The 16701-nt window shown below is 41.6% G+C and overlaps 1 protein-coding gene across 1 annotated transcript in view; it reads right to left on the bottom strand.

Moving 5' to 3' along the window:
- CDKAL1 (CDKAL1 threonylcarbamoyladenosine tRNA methylthiotransferase) overlaps positions 1 to 16701 on the bottom strand; it is a 414385-nt gene that overhangs the window by 265727 nt on the left and 131957 nt on the right. The window contains exon 7 of the mRNA XM_084280398.1: positions 9670 to 9718. Within this exon, the coding sequence (XP_084136524.1) occupies positions 9670 to 9718 (49 nt within the window). The remainder of the gene's footprint in view (positions 1 to 9669; positions 9719 to 16701) is intronic.

The following is a 16701-nucleotide window of genomic DNA, read 5'->3' as shown; positions in this document are numbered from 1 at the left end:
CAACCTGTTTGATCTTCTCCGGCATCTTCAGGGAAAAGGATTAAGCACTATTTCATGTACTCCTGCACACATTTCCTTCCACCATTATTCGCTTCTTAATGAATACAGAGCTTCCTCTCTCTAAGGCACACGGGAAAGAGCACATGGGAGTGGTGTAACCAAGGAAGGCAAAGCCATATGAAGGGAAAGCAAAGGAGGGAATTTCCCCAAAGAAAAACAAAAGGAAGAAGTACAAAGAAGAAGCAAAAGCAGTGTTGAAGACTGAGAGGAGGATAAATTCAATAAAAAAGGTGAAAGAAATTTGAAAATGTGAAAGTAACAAAAACAGTCAAGTACATATTGAAGACAGAAAAGAGCCTAAGAAGACTAACTAAAGAAAAAAACATGTAAAGGCAGAAGAGGAAAATCAGAAGCTAAAACAAAACTTTAATATTGTTTTACTTCCAGAGTTATGTTCTTCTAACTGTAACTATTGGGTAAAACCAACCTTCTAAACAAGTTATTTTGGATCTTCAGGCAGAACTAACAGGAAAAAACAGCATCTGAAATGCAAGGATGCAACACAACTTGCCTATCACACTGAACAGCTAACCTGAACTGTTGTTGCTCATATCTGATTTGGAGGTGCTTTAAACCCAGATTTGGTGAGCTCCCAATGGCTTAGAGCCAGAGCCCTGGTCTGCCTCCAATGGAGGTGCCCACGGGTAGCAAGGAGAGACCTTAAGCTCCTCTCCTATCTTCTCTCCCTGCCCTGCAGCACAAACAAAAAGCTGTCCCCACAGCAGACATGACTGATTGCAAAGGAATTCCAGAGCTCCCCAGAGCAGCCACATGCTGCCAGACACCAGACACGCACAAGTGCAGAGACAACAAGGACACTAATCGGCTTAGGGCTCTGCTGTGTGAACACTCCCACCCAAACCCAGCCCAGCTGGTGAGCAGCACACCAGCTATGGAATGAAGGCATCCCTGAGTGTCATCTGCGGGATTTCCTGGCTCAAGTGAACACAAAGAGCAAAGAAAAGCCAAACCTAAGTGGAAGACAGATGCCCTGCTCCTGGCCAAGCAGCTAACAGAAATGTTTCCTCCTCCAGATGAGCGAAGGTGGGAATGCTGTCTAACAGCTACACTCCTCCTTCAGCTGGTGTAGGCAGGAACTGAGTCCATTACAAAGACAGGGATAATTCAGACCGATGCTGTCACAATTACTGATCTTTCCCTGTGTGTCACAGCATCACAGGAATAAGCATGCCCTGCACCAGGCAACCCATCCCATCTGCCTGCTGACAGCAGGTGGTATGGTCGACCAAGCCTTTGCATTTCACAACTCCTTTATTAAAAAAGATTGCCTGCACCCTATACCTACTCAAAAAAGCGCCACAGATAAAGGTGCTGGCGTTACTAAGCATACAGCACATACGTTCCCAGCCTCAAATACATCTACTAAGCCTCACACTTGGAATTAGCATCCAACAGCATCGCTGTTTCGGAAGACTTCAGAATATGATTGTTACTCAGGTGGCTTTTTAAAAATCATTTTATGTAACTTCAAAACCAAGGCATTAAATATAGCGAGTCAGTTTACAAACTTCAGGAAAAAAGCTCTGCAGATTGCTGAATACCATATGCCACTTTGTTATAATACTACTTCCTTATTCTTGGTTATTTCTCCAATGTTACATTCAATCATAAAAATACCTGTTAAGCACTGAAGTTCTAGAGTACAACATGTAAAACAGAAATTGAGATGACTTTTAACAAGGAATTACTGCTCATACAGAAATTTTGTAGGGTTGAGAATACCAGTATCTGAGAACATTTTTTCTTATCCACAGTACTTTCTCCTCTCACAACAAAAGCACTTGAAATGCCCTATTAAGGCACTTTTTCTTTTTCTCCACAGGATTCAGCAGCTTCACCCTACTTCTTCTGAGATCACATGTTGTTATTGTCTTTCTGAAAAAGTGACTAAACGTTAAATCTGCTGTGAACTCAAAATTCTGGCAGCAATTCAACAGCTCAAAAGGACAATACTAAGAATCGACTACAGGAAGATTTCCCCTGACCCTCTGTCCTCACCCCTCTGTCAAGAAATACATTTGATCAGGGATCAAGGATGCAGCTCAAAACCTCGTGAGATTTTGGATAGAGACTTTCAAGGAAAAGAAGTTTTGAATGAGATGAAAGAGGCTGGGTTCTGAGGAAGGGAAATGCTGAAGGGTGAATTGTGAGGAGCCAGCTGCAGCAGTACAAGTAACTTGCTGAATGTTTTGGTGCGTGCAGGCTGAACAGAACAAATTTAGCCTTTAGACTGAAACACAGGGCTTAACCCATCACTGCCTTTACTTTCATCTCTACTCATCTGCCATCTACCTGTACATCTCCTATGGATAACTACATTGCAGCAGTCTGGACAAGATATTCTTTGCTTTTACCAGCCACGAGGTTTCTCTAACAGAGCACAACCCAGCTGAGTCTAACCCAACTTCTGTCTAACAGGACAGAAAAATGGAAATCCTCCAAGATGGTCATTCAGGGAAGCTGTGGAAGAGAGCACATATAGGTCTGGAAGAAAAGGCAGCCTTTCATGCACATCACAGGCTCATCTAACAACAAGCAGTCAGAATTCTGCTACTAAGATTTTCTGTCCTCCCCATGGCTTGTTTTCTTCTTCTGCATCACTATTTACCTCCCAATTCTGTTTCCATGAAATACATAGAGAGAAGTGATAACGAGGACAGTCAGTCCTAAGAGTTTGCTAAACCAAACTAATGAAATAACTGCATTGAGAAAAATAATTACAAAACCCACCTAAAATCCTGGATCATCTCACATGCCTAGTAGTCACTGCATGCTCAAAAGCACTTGAGCAGGTACAGCAAAAAAGGCAATAAAGCTTGGTGCAAGAACAGAAACCAACTGATGACACTGGAAACCTCCTGCCCTGGCAGGTAAGATCCTTATGATGAGCTGCCTGATTATTGATGTTTTAAAAAGCAATTAAAACCTATCTTTGCAGAAGTAGCTTCTTCATAATTACAGTGGATTCCTCACCGTGCTCTACTGTTTTCTTTAAATTACAGTCTACAAAGCTAAACTCCCAGAACTGATACTGGCACAGATAATGGCTTTACTACTTTGAACTAATTCCTTCAGTCCTTCATACTTTTCCTAAGCAGTCACAAGCAGGCAATCAAAATCAAAATGCAACCCGGTGCTCTTGTTGAGGCCTCTGGCTGAATGACAACCCCTTCATTAAGAACTAGAAGGCAGGAGGATACCTTCAAGTCATGTCCTTCCTAAGTCAATGCTTGCTGTCAAAGTAGTTCTCAAATTAACAGTGGGAGAAAAAAAAATACTGGTTTCAGTAATGACATTCTTCCCACACAAAAAGCCATTTTCTTAAATGAAAACAAAAATCTGTAATTATTTTTGTTTAAACAGGAATAGCTCAAAAATTTTCAATCCAGGGACATAAGAGGGGAACAGGGGAGACATTTACCACACTGTGCTGTTAACCTCAGCAATTAATATACAGGACCAGGTGACACCGAATCTTAACCACAGCCATTTCACCAAGCCACGGACTAGCTGTAGCTCTGTACATTGCCCCCTGAAAACACGACTGCAACTCCTCCCCTGCTTTTTTTTTTAGTCTATCAAATACCAGTGTCCCCCTGAATAATTTTTCCCAGTGGTACCTTTACTGTTCAATAATCTCAGTTTAAAAGGCAATCCTATTGCCTAGAAATACCAACGGGGCGGTTCATGGGGTGTCTGTGGCGAGGCTGCAGCCGGGCAGCCCCTGCGAGGAGCAAGGGCAGGGCTGAGCCCCACAGCCACCGGCGGGGGCCTCCAAGAAGCCTGGGTAAGAACGGGCAAAACTCTGCTTGGCTGTAAGAACACAGTGTAAGAAACAGCCCTGCGAGCACCAAGGTGAGAGAAAAGGAGAGAGGAAAGAGGTGCCCCAGGGCACTCCAGCAAAGATTCCCCTGCAGCCCCTGGAGAAGATCAGGGTGAGGCAGGTTGTCCCTTGTCAGCCTGTGGAGGACCACACCAGGGCAGGTGAGTAAACCCTGAGGAAGCTGCAGCCCACGGAGAGCCCATGTAGGAACAGAGTTTCAGGCCATAAACAGCATGCAGCCCATGTGAAGGACACAGGCTGGATCAGGGGAACATCATGAAGAAGTAGGAGCAGTGGAGAAAGCCATTATGGGTTGGCTGCAACCCCCACTCCCCATCCTCCTGCGCCACTCGGGGGAGGAAGGTGCTAAGTGAGTCCGGGATGAAAGACTGAAGCTGAGTCTGGGAAGAAGCAGGGTGGGGGAAGGCAGTTTTACAGTTTTCTCTTTGTTTCTCACCATCCTATTCTATTTTTAATCTGCAATAAATTAAATTAATGTTCCCCAAGTCAAGTCTGTTTTGCCTGTGACGGTAATTGGTAAGTGATCTCCCTGTCCTTACTGTGACCCACGAGCTCTTCCATCTTATTTTCTCCCCTGCACTGTTGAGGAGGGGGAGCAAGAGAATAGCTGGGTGGGAGCCTGGCAGCCAGCTGAGGTCAACCCACCGCACAGTGAAACAAATAAAACAACCCATCCAAAACCATCCCCTCTTTCTGTGTCCTTCTGAAGAACGTAGAAACAGAAACAGGGACTCAAAGAGGCCACTACCCTCCCTCTGACCCTCCTCAAGCTGCACTTCGACACAGCCCCAGTTTCCTGACTGGAGCCAAATGCTACTTTTCCTCAAAAAAGGAACTCCTGACCTTCTCTGATCTTTATTCTTCAGTTTGGCTTGTAATCAGCTTCTTAAGTCAAGGCTACCCTTCCTACTATCACAGAAATTGAAAAGAGAATTATTTTACCTACTGTTATCAACAGATTAATATGAAATCAAACAGCACATACAAATACTAGCCAATATGCTGGCATTCCTACAGATACACAGAGACACACTCAAAGGCAGCCAACCCAGTATAAATTCTACATTTTAGCCTATGTATAACATAGGTACCGTTTATCTGCTTGTTTTCACACAGACTGACACTGCAACTATCATCAATCCCTAATTACTAACCACATGAGGACAATTTAACAGTTAGTAAATATTGGTTAATGTTTAAACTGGAAATGGATAAGCAACTGCACCGGACAGGTTAACGTGACTAAAATCAAGAAAGGTTATGTGCAAAATAAAAGGCTCAACCCTGAAGTAATTTCCTTTGGGTTTTTTCTACAGTCCAGCCTAATGACCCATTGTAAAGCTATGTTTTGTGAAAGTGTTAGACAGCCACAATATGGACTAAACTCAAATCAACCTGTGTCCCTCACCTCCCTAAGGATCAAGCTAAAAGCAGACTGTGCAAATATTCTGGTTCCATGCCTCCCACACCCAGAAAGCTTTAATAACATGGGGTTTGAGAAGCAGCATGTCTAGGAAGGGATGAAAAATGCGAATCTCTGAAGACCTGAATTCAAAACCACAAAAAGAAGAATTTCTACACTAAGCAGTTAAAATTTCTCCTTCAAGTTACAGAATAAATGTATTATCTTGCCTAATGTAAACTGTTTATATCCAAGCTCATACTCACCCACACTGTTTTGCTCTTTTTTTTGTTGTTTTTTTAAAGGCAGCTTTTAAAGTGGTTCATGAAATGCTGACTTGAGCAATCACCATAAAGACATTCCGTGGTTCCCATCAAAGACAAATCTTCATCTTACTGAGACATGCTATAGCGACTGATCAGCCCAGACAGCTTTTGCACTCTGTACAGAAATTTTACTTCATGATGGAACATACATCGATGATGACCCTGTTTTCTCCTAGCTCACAGACACTGCAACTCTTTCGCGATACTTTCCTGACGTACTATGTCACCGTAACATGCTACATGGCAACTAAGCACATGAGTGGAAATGGGTACCCCAATGATGTAAAAATTGCTGTAATCCAGAGTTATCACTTGGGTAATGTGCAGCTGAAACAAGGTTTACTAAACTGTTAGCTAAGAGCCTTGCATGGTGAAACTGCTCTGTCCCCTAGCAGGGTTGGATAGATGGTTGGACTCTGTGATCTTGAAGGTCTTTTCCAACTGAAACCGTTCTATGCTTATATGATACTATTCTATAACTGACACGCTCTGGCCAGGCAACTGTGGCTGCCACTTTGAGAAACCTAATTCTGAGGCTCATATCAAATTAATTTGTCTTGCTCCAAGTAGGAAGTGCAGAGGTTTTAGATTCTAAGTTACGGTATCATAGTGAAAGTACCTGAAGATGCCTCTAGTTAAAATACATTTTGGGACACAGTATAAATATGTATCAGACACGACCTGCATAGAAATATTGCTCCGGAAATAACAATTCACCTGAAATTTCAAAGTTCCCTAAGACTCCTGATAAAAGTCAGGGTGATATAAAAAAATGAGACATCACAGGGTCTCTTAAAAATTCTATCAGCTGTTAGGCAGTAATAAACATGAGCATTTTTCATTTTCCGATAAAGAAGGACAAATAAATAGAGTCAAATAAGTGTTTATGAGAATCAACTCAACGGGGAGCTGGGAACTGGCCATGATGCTATTGTCAGGTAGATGAGTTAAAGACAGACCTCTTGAAACCATCTCTTGAACCAGCCAAATGACGCTGTTCTAAAGGGCGTTTCCTGGCAATGCCCTTAATACTGAAAAATAAGGATGGAAGAAACCCGTTCATATTTCATACAGAGAGTGCTAAATAATTCCAAGAAAGTAATTTTCTTTGGGAGTACGGTAAGTTTTTAACCAAATCCAACAAGGAAGCCATTTTCTTGGAAAATCAGAAAGAAGACTATTAGAGAGAAAGCAAATTCTTTATGCAAAGTTTCCTTTCTGTAAACTATGTACTACAAAACTCCAGTATGAAAGAAAAAAACCTTAAGGTACCCCTTAAGAAAGGGGAACCAGGGGAAAGCTGGACTTCTAGACTTAAAAGTGGCAACTAGGGTAACCACAACTTGGAATCTGGACAGAAAATCAGGGCAATTTGGTTAGGCCAACCAAGCTACAGAGGCAGCCACCCTACAGAATGTGGACACGACAGAGCTTAAGCCTCATCAATTTAAATATTCAGTCAAAACATTTCTTTAAGCATTCAATATATACACAGCCACACCACACGACCATCCTATGCTGCCTCTGCAATCTCTTAAAAAAATAGCTGAACAAAATTGTATTATACAACTATGACAGATATCCAGCTTACTTAAAATGTACTAATATGAGCTGGCTTTGAATTCACAATTTGTAATTAATTCCCTGTCCCACTCAATCTCCATCTCCTGAAGACATTTGCAGCTTCAGATGTTGTTACTAATGATGGAGATTTGGTTTTACATATAGGAATTTAAGCTTCTACCATGTATCTGTTCCACAGTATAAAATATGCTTAACCAATAGTCATGTTATCTACATTATTTTACTTCATATGGATAATTCAAGTTCATGGTTTGACTTTTTTCATAAAACACACTGAAACAGAGCTTTGCATTCTACTGCACTGGTGGAAGATGATTCCCAAATATATACATTAATACATTATCTTTAAACAAATTTAAGTGAAGAAAACATAAGTAAATGTTCCTAGCTTTTATGGTTAGCTTTTGCAGAAATAAAACATTATCATATGCTATGACCCCTGTCAATTTACAGTTCTCTTTCCAATCACAATTCTGTTTTCACAGAAGGGTTACAGTTGGAAGGGACCTCTGGAGGTCATCTTGTCCAACCTGTCTGCTCAAGCAGAGCCACCCAGAGATACTGCCCAGGACCGTGTCCTGACAGCTTCTGAATATCTCTAAGGAGAGATACTCCCCTCTGGGCAACCTGTGTCAGCGCTTGGTCGTAGCAAAAAAAGTGTTTCCTGGTGTTCAGAAGGAACCTTCTGTGTTTCAGTTTGTGCCAGTTGCCTCCACTCCTGTCACTGGGCACCTCTGAAAAGAGCTTGGCTCCATCTTGTTTGCATATTTCCTTCAAGTATTTATATATATATATATATATATATATATATTGATGAGATGCCCCTGAGCCTTCTCTTCTCCAGCCTGAATGGCCTCAGGACTCTCAGCCTCTCCTGTGAGGAGAGATGCTCCAGTCTCAGTCTCTTAACCATCTCCAAGGGCCTTTGTTGGACTCTCCTCAGAAGGATATCCATACCTCTTGCCATTTTTGTTAATTATTTTTCCCAATAAAACTCCAGAAATCCCATGTTCCATTACCTTCTGGAAATCCCTAAAGGAACTAGCACTATGTATGAAATTCAGCAGCCCACTTACTCCTTTTTAATCAAATCATGTCTTGTAAGCTCGAAAGGAAGCAAAAGCTTCCACAAAACTCACATTTTTAAAGACTAAATGTTCCTTAACATGCCTGCTCAGTCACAATAACCTGAGTAACTATGTTACTGAAAAAGCAGGAGTGTCTGGAGTCAGCATAAGTACTCCACAACCCATTTTCTGTAAAGGGAGAGCATGCTGACCCAGGTTATCATCTTACTCCCTTAAGAATAAATAAAATTCAGGAAAATCAGATAGGAATCTGAAGTACTGTGCTCTGCTAAAAATCATGAAGCATCCCTATTTGCAACACATTGACATAAAACCCATGATGGTTCTGAGAAAACAGCTTGACTTATTTAATTACGAATATGAACATGCTGACTATATTTCTTCTTTGTAGGCTGTACCCCATAGAAATTATTCCATAAGGTAAAGACAAACTGGGAAAAGGTTTGGTTGGGAATACATAAGATAACAGGTTTTATTTTTGAACCCATTCAAAGCAACATGAAATCTTAAGGCTTTCAAAACCACAAACACTCGAAGCCTTACATCACACTAAACAATTTCTTGATGGAAGCTGGTTTCTTCCCCCCCTCCTTTTAAAATTTTGCACGGTTTCTATACTTCAAAAACATCATATTCCAGCAAGTTGCAGGAACGTCTTGTGGCCTAGACACTTGTTTATATTGAAAGTACAGCCAATTAAACTAAACCTTGTAATTTAAAGCTTCACGGAACAGTAATTTTTATGGCCTGATAAGTAATGGAGACAAACTTAGGTAACCCAGAAAGACCCAGACAAATACATTTATTTAACAGCAAATGTTTACTAGTCAGGCTGCAGGAACAATACTGTCTTTTCCCTCCTTCACTGCAAAGTACTGAGTGCACACACACGTGAACGCAGCCAGAGAGAACAAGGAACACAGTTACAAAAGAACATTAAAGCAGCAGATAATTTATCTGTCCTGCTGAGGAAAGCTCAGGGAAGTGAGCCAAGACATCTGAAAAGAAGAAAACACTAGAGGACTAAACATAGGGAAGTAGAGATACAGCACTGAATTAAGATAGCACAGAAACTTTAAATGATGCGCTGCACCCACCTATATCAGTGCAGCTTAAGTAACTTCTTGAAGTCTCCCCTGGATCATTACATATGAATCCAAAAGGCCACAGGGCTCCTGCCAGAAAAGATCTACCCAAATTACCACCTACACAAAGCACGCGCAGCAAAGTGTAGCACTGCCCAAACATTTAACTAGAGGAGAAAGCAAGCATGAGGTTGATAAAGAACGTAAGAGCAGTACTTATGCTAACTGTCACTGCAATTATTTCAAGTGCAATGCTTACCTTTAATAGTTTCCTCCACAACTTCTACTACACGATCTATCTGCTGAACCTAAAAAAAGTCAGAAGGTCAATATCTAAGTAGTTATCAACTGGACATACTTTTTACATAAACTCTTCTTTCATAAATGTGTTCTTCTGGATTAAGGGGGAGTAAAGAGTTTGGGGTGACTTGTTACCCAAGTTGTTTTTTTTTTCTCCTGTGCATCTTGGTTCATCTGCCAAAAGTTATCGTTAAAACTCATCACTTAACCTATAGAAAATATTGTCCTCAAAAATACCAACTTCCTATAAGTTTGGCAAAATTCACCAAAGGGCTAGGAACTGCTCTTGGTGGTCTGTGAAAGGCAGTGGCTACCCATGCAGTCAGCACCTGGGTGTCTCAAACAGCCCCAAAGCACTCCCTCTCCCCAGCCTCCATGCCAAAACAGTAGATGGTAGAGAACATAACAAGAAGCTGAGGATTTTGAGAGGGTGGACAACAGGGGAGAAAAGTAAATGTACTGCAGGAGAAATCACTGGAGTATGGGAAGAAATTAAAAATACTGTGGTCATGCACTGGACATCGTCCTGCACTTTCTGAAGGTAATGTCTGGACATGGAAGGAAAAGCCCCAATGCTTTTTATGAGACAGAATAATAGCTCATGATCATGAAATAGCATCTCCCGTGAAGACAACAAATCCATATCTTAGTGTTACACTTGCCAACATTCAGCCATCACATGTGATAAATAGTTCAATTATTTGAGTACATATTCCTATTACATTATGTTTAAATGGGTATATATATTCTTATTACATTATTCTTTAAAGTTAATTGCCAATATACTATAGAGATTTTTTTTACAATTATTATTAAGTAGAAGGAATCAGCATTAACAGTGCAAAATTAGACACTCAAATTCTTGAAGGTGAGATTCTTTCCACAACTTTTATCCAAACCACCTATTCTATGTAATGCCTATCATGCATGCACATATATGTTTATGTACAATGCAGGAAAGCCTACTTTGCACATTTAAAACAGTTTAGCATTTTCTCACAACATACCTGTTTAAACACTGCTGCTCTAAGCTGCATGTTATATGAACTGGGTTTAGTACAACTTCTGCAGTCATTTCCTTGGAGTTTCTTTACCAGTTTAGTTCAAAAGCAAGCAGAAAAACACAAGTTGCAGAGGCATCAAGAGCAAAACCTGGTCTGCAACAAGGAGCCTGAAACTTGAGTCCCTTACATCAAAGCCATTAAGTCTCTGTGTCCTTTAAACCACCAAGTACATCATCATCTGTAAAAACATGGCTGCACAACCATCTAGTACTCATTTATTTTCCAACTGAACTAACAGCAGCTAAAAAAAACCCAGTCAACAGTAGCTGGTGACTGACTTAAGAGATCCCAGCTAAAGTCAGTTTGCTCCTCTCCTTGTCTGGGTGCTGAATCAAACCCCTGTAAAGCTATTATTTTTTTTTTCTTTTTGTTCCTAAATCTTTTGAAACACAAATCAAAACACAAATCTCTACCATTTCAGATTTCTGAATACAGCATATTAGTTATGAATTGTACAAATTAAAGTATCACTAGTATTGGCATTTAAAGTGATCTTATAAATTACATACATTTAAATCCTCTTCTAGGTTACAAGCTTTCCATATTATAGACATATATCAGTATTTAGCAATCTACTCTTAAAGAAAGCACACATAAGCGCTTTGCATACTTGTAGACAAATCCCTTTTAGACACATTAAAAATCATCACCTAAGACACTTACACAGACTTTCTATCCATATTTAAAAAATAAACTTAGAAAAGCAACTTGAAAACAGAAGTATAAACATTTATAACTATAAATACAGACAGAGAATAGTCTGTGCCAAACACACTGCCTAAAATATTATTACTGTGTTTCTCAGTATTAAACTGTTTTAAGTTCAGAATAATTTTAAAACAAGAGAAGCCTGGTTGGTTCCTAATTGAACCACCTATGATCACTTTCTGTACTGTACATCCGGGGAATTTTTGCATAGCCCCAGACCCCTGTTAAATAAAGATACAGAAAAAAACCTAACCAGGATATTGTTTTTTTCATTTTATTAGATAAATTACATTATTCTGAATGTGTGTCAAGATGATAGTTGATGTAAGTAATTAAAATTATAGATCTGTGAGATAATGAAATCTGTGGCTAGAAATGGATGTTTATCCTGCCTTATGTGTTATTTCCCACATTAAGTACATTTCATTTGACATTATTGGAATTTGTTTGGCTAAAGCCCCAAGGGCTCAATAAGAAAATACAGAATGCTTCCGAGCTGCAGTTGTGAAGATACAAGTATTTTACTAAAACTGAAGTGAATCTGCAGTGAGGAGAGGGAAGGGCTTAGAGGATTATTGTTTGGAGAAAAAAAAAAGGGTTGGGGGATGGGTGGCAGAGAAGGAAAAAAAAATAATCAGGGAAAGCCCACGAAGGGAAGAGAAAAGACAAAAGACACTATTCCTCAATTTTTCTTTGCAATGAATCTGAAAAAAACAAACCTTCGGGATGGAAAGCAGGTACATTACTGCTGGATGTGCTTTGTGCCCTGTACTTGGCTCCACAGACCTTACAAGACCCTCTTTCTTGTAGGCCCGTGGTGGACATTTTCTCCATTACAAATGGCTCTCCATTAGGGCGTGGATAGAACAAAAGCTAAGGGCAGGCTGAAGCAGGCAGTAGAGCAGGACTACACGCCAAGAAGACAACCAAACAGAAAACCAGAACCCAAAGGCTCAACCACCACAATCAGGGCTGATGCACAAATCTGGGCTGAAATGGATGCAGGAGAAGAGAACAGGCAGGGCCCGCAGGATGAAGGAGTAGGCAAAGCAGGAAGCTGACTGGTCAAACACCAAGGACAAGAAGAGAGTTGTACCAAAGCACAAAGCCTGAGTTGAAAGAAAGACCAGAAAAAAAAAAATCTTTAACCCTTCCTGGTGGGATCAGAGTTGGGCATAAACACAGCTCAGCAATCAAAAGCATCCAGCCTTTACACACACAAGGAAGGCCCGAGGCAGCCCATGCTGGGGCTGAAGCTGCAGGTCACTCCTGAACCTGCAAGGACAAGCCAGACACTTTTCAAACCATGTGCCTCCTGGGACACCCCAAGACTCCACTGGGAGACAGAGGCCCTGAGCTCTCCAACTACAGACCAGTAATTAGCAAGAGGAGTAAAGAAATGCACAGGTGGCTCGTCTGTCATCAGAGAAAGTCCCCTGGTTCCCTTCACATTGTCAGCAGATGACTGCTAGGCAGCCACAGCCCACAGACCTGCTTGCAATGTGCAGTCTCATACCATGTAAACTGGACTGCAGACACACATGCATGTTGAGGACTGCCACGTAAATTCTTCTAAGCTCTCAGACATGATCCAAGCTGTCTCAGAACCTGTATTAACATTCTGAAACTGTTCTGCAAAAGATGGACTCTTGGAGAAACACAACCTCTGAAGCAGTCCTTATAAACTCTAAATACCCTTAATGGGCAGTTGTGAGAAGCTGCATATTTACCCTGAGATTCTGTAGTCTGTAGAAGTCAGCAAATCTCAGACCAAAGAAGGCTGTCTAGAAAAGTGTACCCATGAGCCTATCATGAAAGTATCAGAAACTTTCTGACATTGTCTTCAGGGAAGTACCAAGACCACTGCAAAGACTCTTGTATTGCCATCTAGGAAGATAAAACCTCATACATCATTTATAGTGAAATAAATATCATTTCAATTTAATGTGTCTACTGAAAAATGGACAGACACATTCTGGGGGTAAAGATGTTTGAACCATCTCTTTCTGAAGTGATATCAACAGAAAACAGGAGAGATTGTCTTCAGATATCACTCACAACCAAAACCAGGTAAAAAGTGCTGAACTTCATCAAAGCAGTCAGCCTTTTTTTACTGAAGATACTCAATGCCCTAACAGTCTTTTCCAAGAGACACCCCTCTGCGTGCATCTCTCTGAGGCTGCAGCCATGGTAAGAAAAGAGAGGGTAGATGTGGAAAACGAAAAGCAATTCATGAACATCCAATATTTTCTGGAGGACACAGACCCCTTCTAAACAGAGGCTGCTACCCGGGCATCTAAGGCACCTCAGAAAGGCTGTTTGGTTCAAGCTGCACCACTGAAGACGCTGAGGAATGATTGTTCCCAACTACGTGTTGCAAAAAAAAGGTGGGGAAGTGCAAGGCTTCCTGGCAGCTGATGTAACAAAAGGTATTTGCTTTCTCTCCTTTTAGTACATCTCTGAGGTAACTTCAGATGGAGTCAGCTGCAGGAAGCACAGTTACATCAGTGACACAGTGGCCTTTACCAAATGCCACAGTGCTTGGGCATTCTGCAGTTACACCACTGCCTGTGTGGTAATGGGTGTCCTACTCCCATCTCAAGAGGACTCAATCCCACAAAGTGAGCATTTCAGTTCCTTCAGACAATGTATCCTTATATTGGGACTTGAACTTTTTTTTATTGCAGAAAAAGTACCTACCAGGGGATGAAAAAATAAAATAAAATAAGATAAAAATCACTCACTGTGGGAGTTGGGAAGCATCTTAGACACTGAAATCAGCAGTTTCCCTCAAATTATCTTTTGATTCTCACCGGAGTGATACATCAACACATATGAGTGTAGAATACATCACACTGCTGGTTGTCTCCAGATCATATGATCACAGAGTAATGGCATGTCAGACGCGGGAATTCCGTGAAAGTGGTCACAAGGGATCCACAGCGCCTGGCTGGCGGCTGTCACTTCTGCTGGGGACCATGATTAACCTGGTAGAATCAGCAGCAAATAAAAACAATCCAGAGACACAGCACAACATCTCTGGCACTTGCCAAAAGTCAGTGTCTCTTGGCCTGACCCGCTGATGAGTCTCAGCTCTCACAGCCACTGCCACAGTTACCAGCTGTGACGTTCAGCCCCAGCTGAGCACCGCGCGCTGCTCGCTCACCCTCCTGTCCCTGACAGTGTGAGGAGGATGCGGACACAAAGGCAAACTGTGGGGGTTGGGATAAGGAGTTTGCTGGGACAGAAAAGGCAGGGTGAAACAACAGCAGGACTTAGAATATACAAAACTGTGACATGCAATTAAGTTTCTCACCAACAACTGCACAACTCAAGACCCATGATGAAGCTGGACCATCCCCAGGCTTCACGTCCTGGTGCTGGGTGCCCCTACCTGACTATCCCCCTTTTATACCAAGCATGATGCTATCGTATTGAATACCACTTTGGTTAGATTGGGTCACCTGTCCTGGCGGTGTCACATCTCAACTTCTGGTGGAAATTAACCCCACTCTTGCCAAACCTAGGACACCACCGCTAGTTACTTTTCATCTAGGTCCTTGTCACAAGCAACCTTCTCAAGGACCTTCTCCCAAAGTGACTGTGTTGCTCCCCAGAGCCTGCTTCCTTTCAGCATGGTGAGAAATGTCTTTCCACCACAAAAGGTCTCAAGGTTAAAACTTCTCTGATGTTGACAGGACAGTAACAACACCTATCTCAATAAATTAGTCCAAGAGCATCCCTCAGCTGCCCTTCCTCTGGCAGTCAGAGAGTTTCCCAGAAATAACACAAAGCAAGTGTAAGCACATCAAGTATCAGAAAGTGACTATACAAAAAAAAAAACAAACTCAAAACTACCCCCCAAAAAAACCCCTGAAGACAGTGAAGGAGAGACAAAGACCAGAAATACTAAAGATTAGAAAGGTTTATTAAAAAAAACCTGCAAAAACAATTAAAAAATACCCAAAGCAGTGGCTGAGAGAAACTAAGGGCCCACAATATCAGCTGCTTATGGACACACACTTACATACACAGAACTTCTGGCAGCAAAACCATCTTTTCTTCTCATCTAGGGAAAACCCTACCCATCTTTGGTTTTTATTCACGCAGATAAGAAACAATTCTGTTACTACACAGATAATCTTAATTCCATCCCACTATTGTTCACCAGCTCTGTTTCATTTCACCGTGTTTAGGCAGCTCTGACAGATGTTGGATGTTAAAATCCCGCTAAGGCCAGCCACTCTCTAAAGCCAGTAAAAGGGAAGTACATGACTTCAAAAATCACTTCAGATCTTCTGAAAAATCTAAATTATCTTAGAGATAATTATCTTCATTGACCATAAAGGGAGTTGAGCAAAACAGACTCTCAAATTACAGTACTTAGGCAGCATAAATCCAGGCCTTAATACCTAACTTCAAAAGGCATGTGACTAGACACTCTGGCTTCAGTGGGATAACATCTACATTTAAAACCTTTGCTCACAACCCTGACCACAGTAATGGGCGATACTCTGGTTTCAGAAGGTTGTCTGAGAGCAGGCTCTACATAAACTTTAAAGGGAAGAAGCCTACCCCACAGAAAAGCATGTGAACAACTGCCTCTCATCGCTAAACTCTGACCCAGCGTAAGTATAATTCTTACCTACATTAATTCCTACACCTTTTGATTTACAGGGCAGTCCGGAACTCCTGTGGAAATGAATAGTTTCTGTTTGTACATCCAATTCCCAGCTTTAAAGCAGGTGCTTAACAGAAACCCCTGCCCAACTTTCCAAGTTCAAGCATCACATCTGAGTATGAGCATGGTAATCCCAAGGCCAACATCCACCAGCCGAGCGGTACTGACCAAGCTTGAATTTTGCATGAAATCATTCTTGGCCTTGGGTTTTGCCCCTGTTCCCAGGCTTTCAGCACGCTGTCCAAGAAGTTCTGCTAATTCACATCATTCTAAAGACAAATGTGATGTGATTTGATTTCATGACATACACACCGGATACCTGCCTTTACAGAAGGTTTCAGGGCAGCAAAGAGAGAGGCCTGCAGTCCTTCATGCAGTACAAGCACTGCATGGCAGGGAAGCAACAGTCTCTGTTTCACAAACACTACTGCAACTCCTGTGAGCAGAGCAGCAGTAACATCACACAGCAGATCACCCTCACTCAGGACACAAAAGCAGGAGGCACTTGGCACCTTGGTGATTTTCTGTCACAGTGGCC

Source organism: Gallinula chloropus (assembly GCF_964237585.1).
Source record: "Gallinula chloropus genome assembly, chromosome: 2".
NCBI classification, from domain to species: domain Eukaryota; kingdom Metazoa; phylum Chordata; class Aves; order Gruiformes; family Rallidae; genus Gallinula; species Gallinula chloropus.
This window is presented reverse-complemented; position numbering and strand designations above follow the sequence as displayed.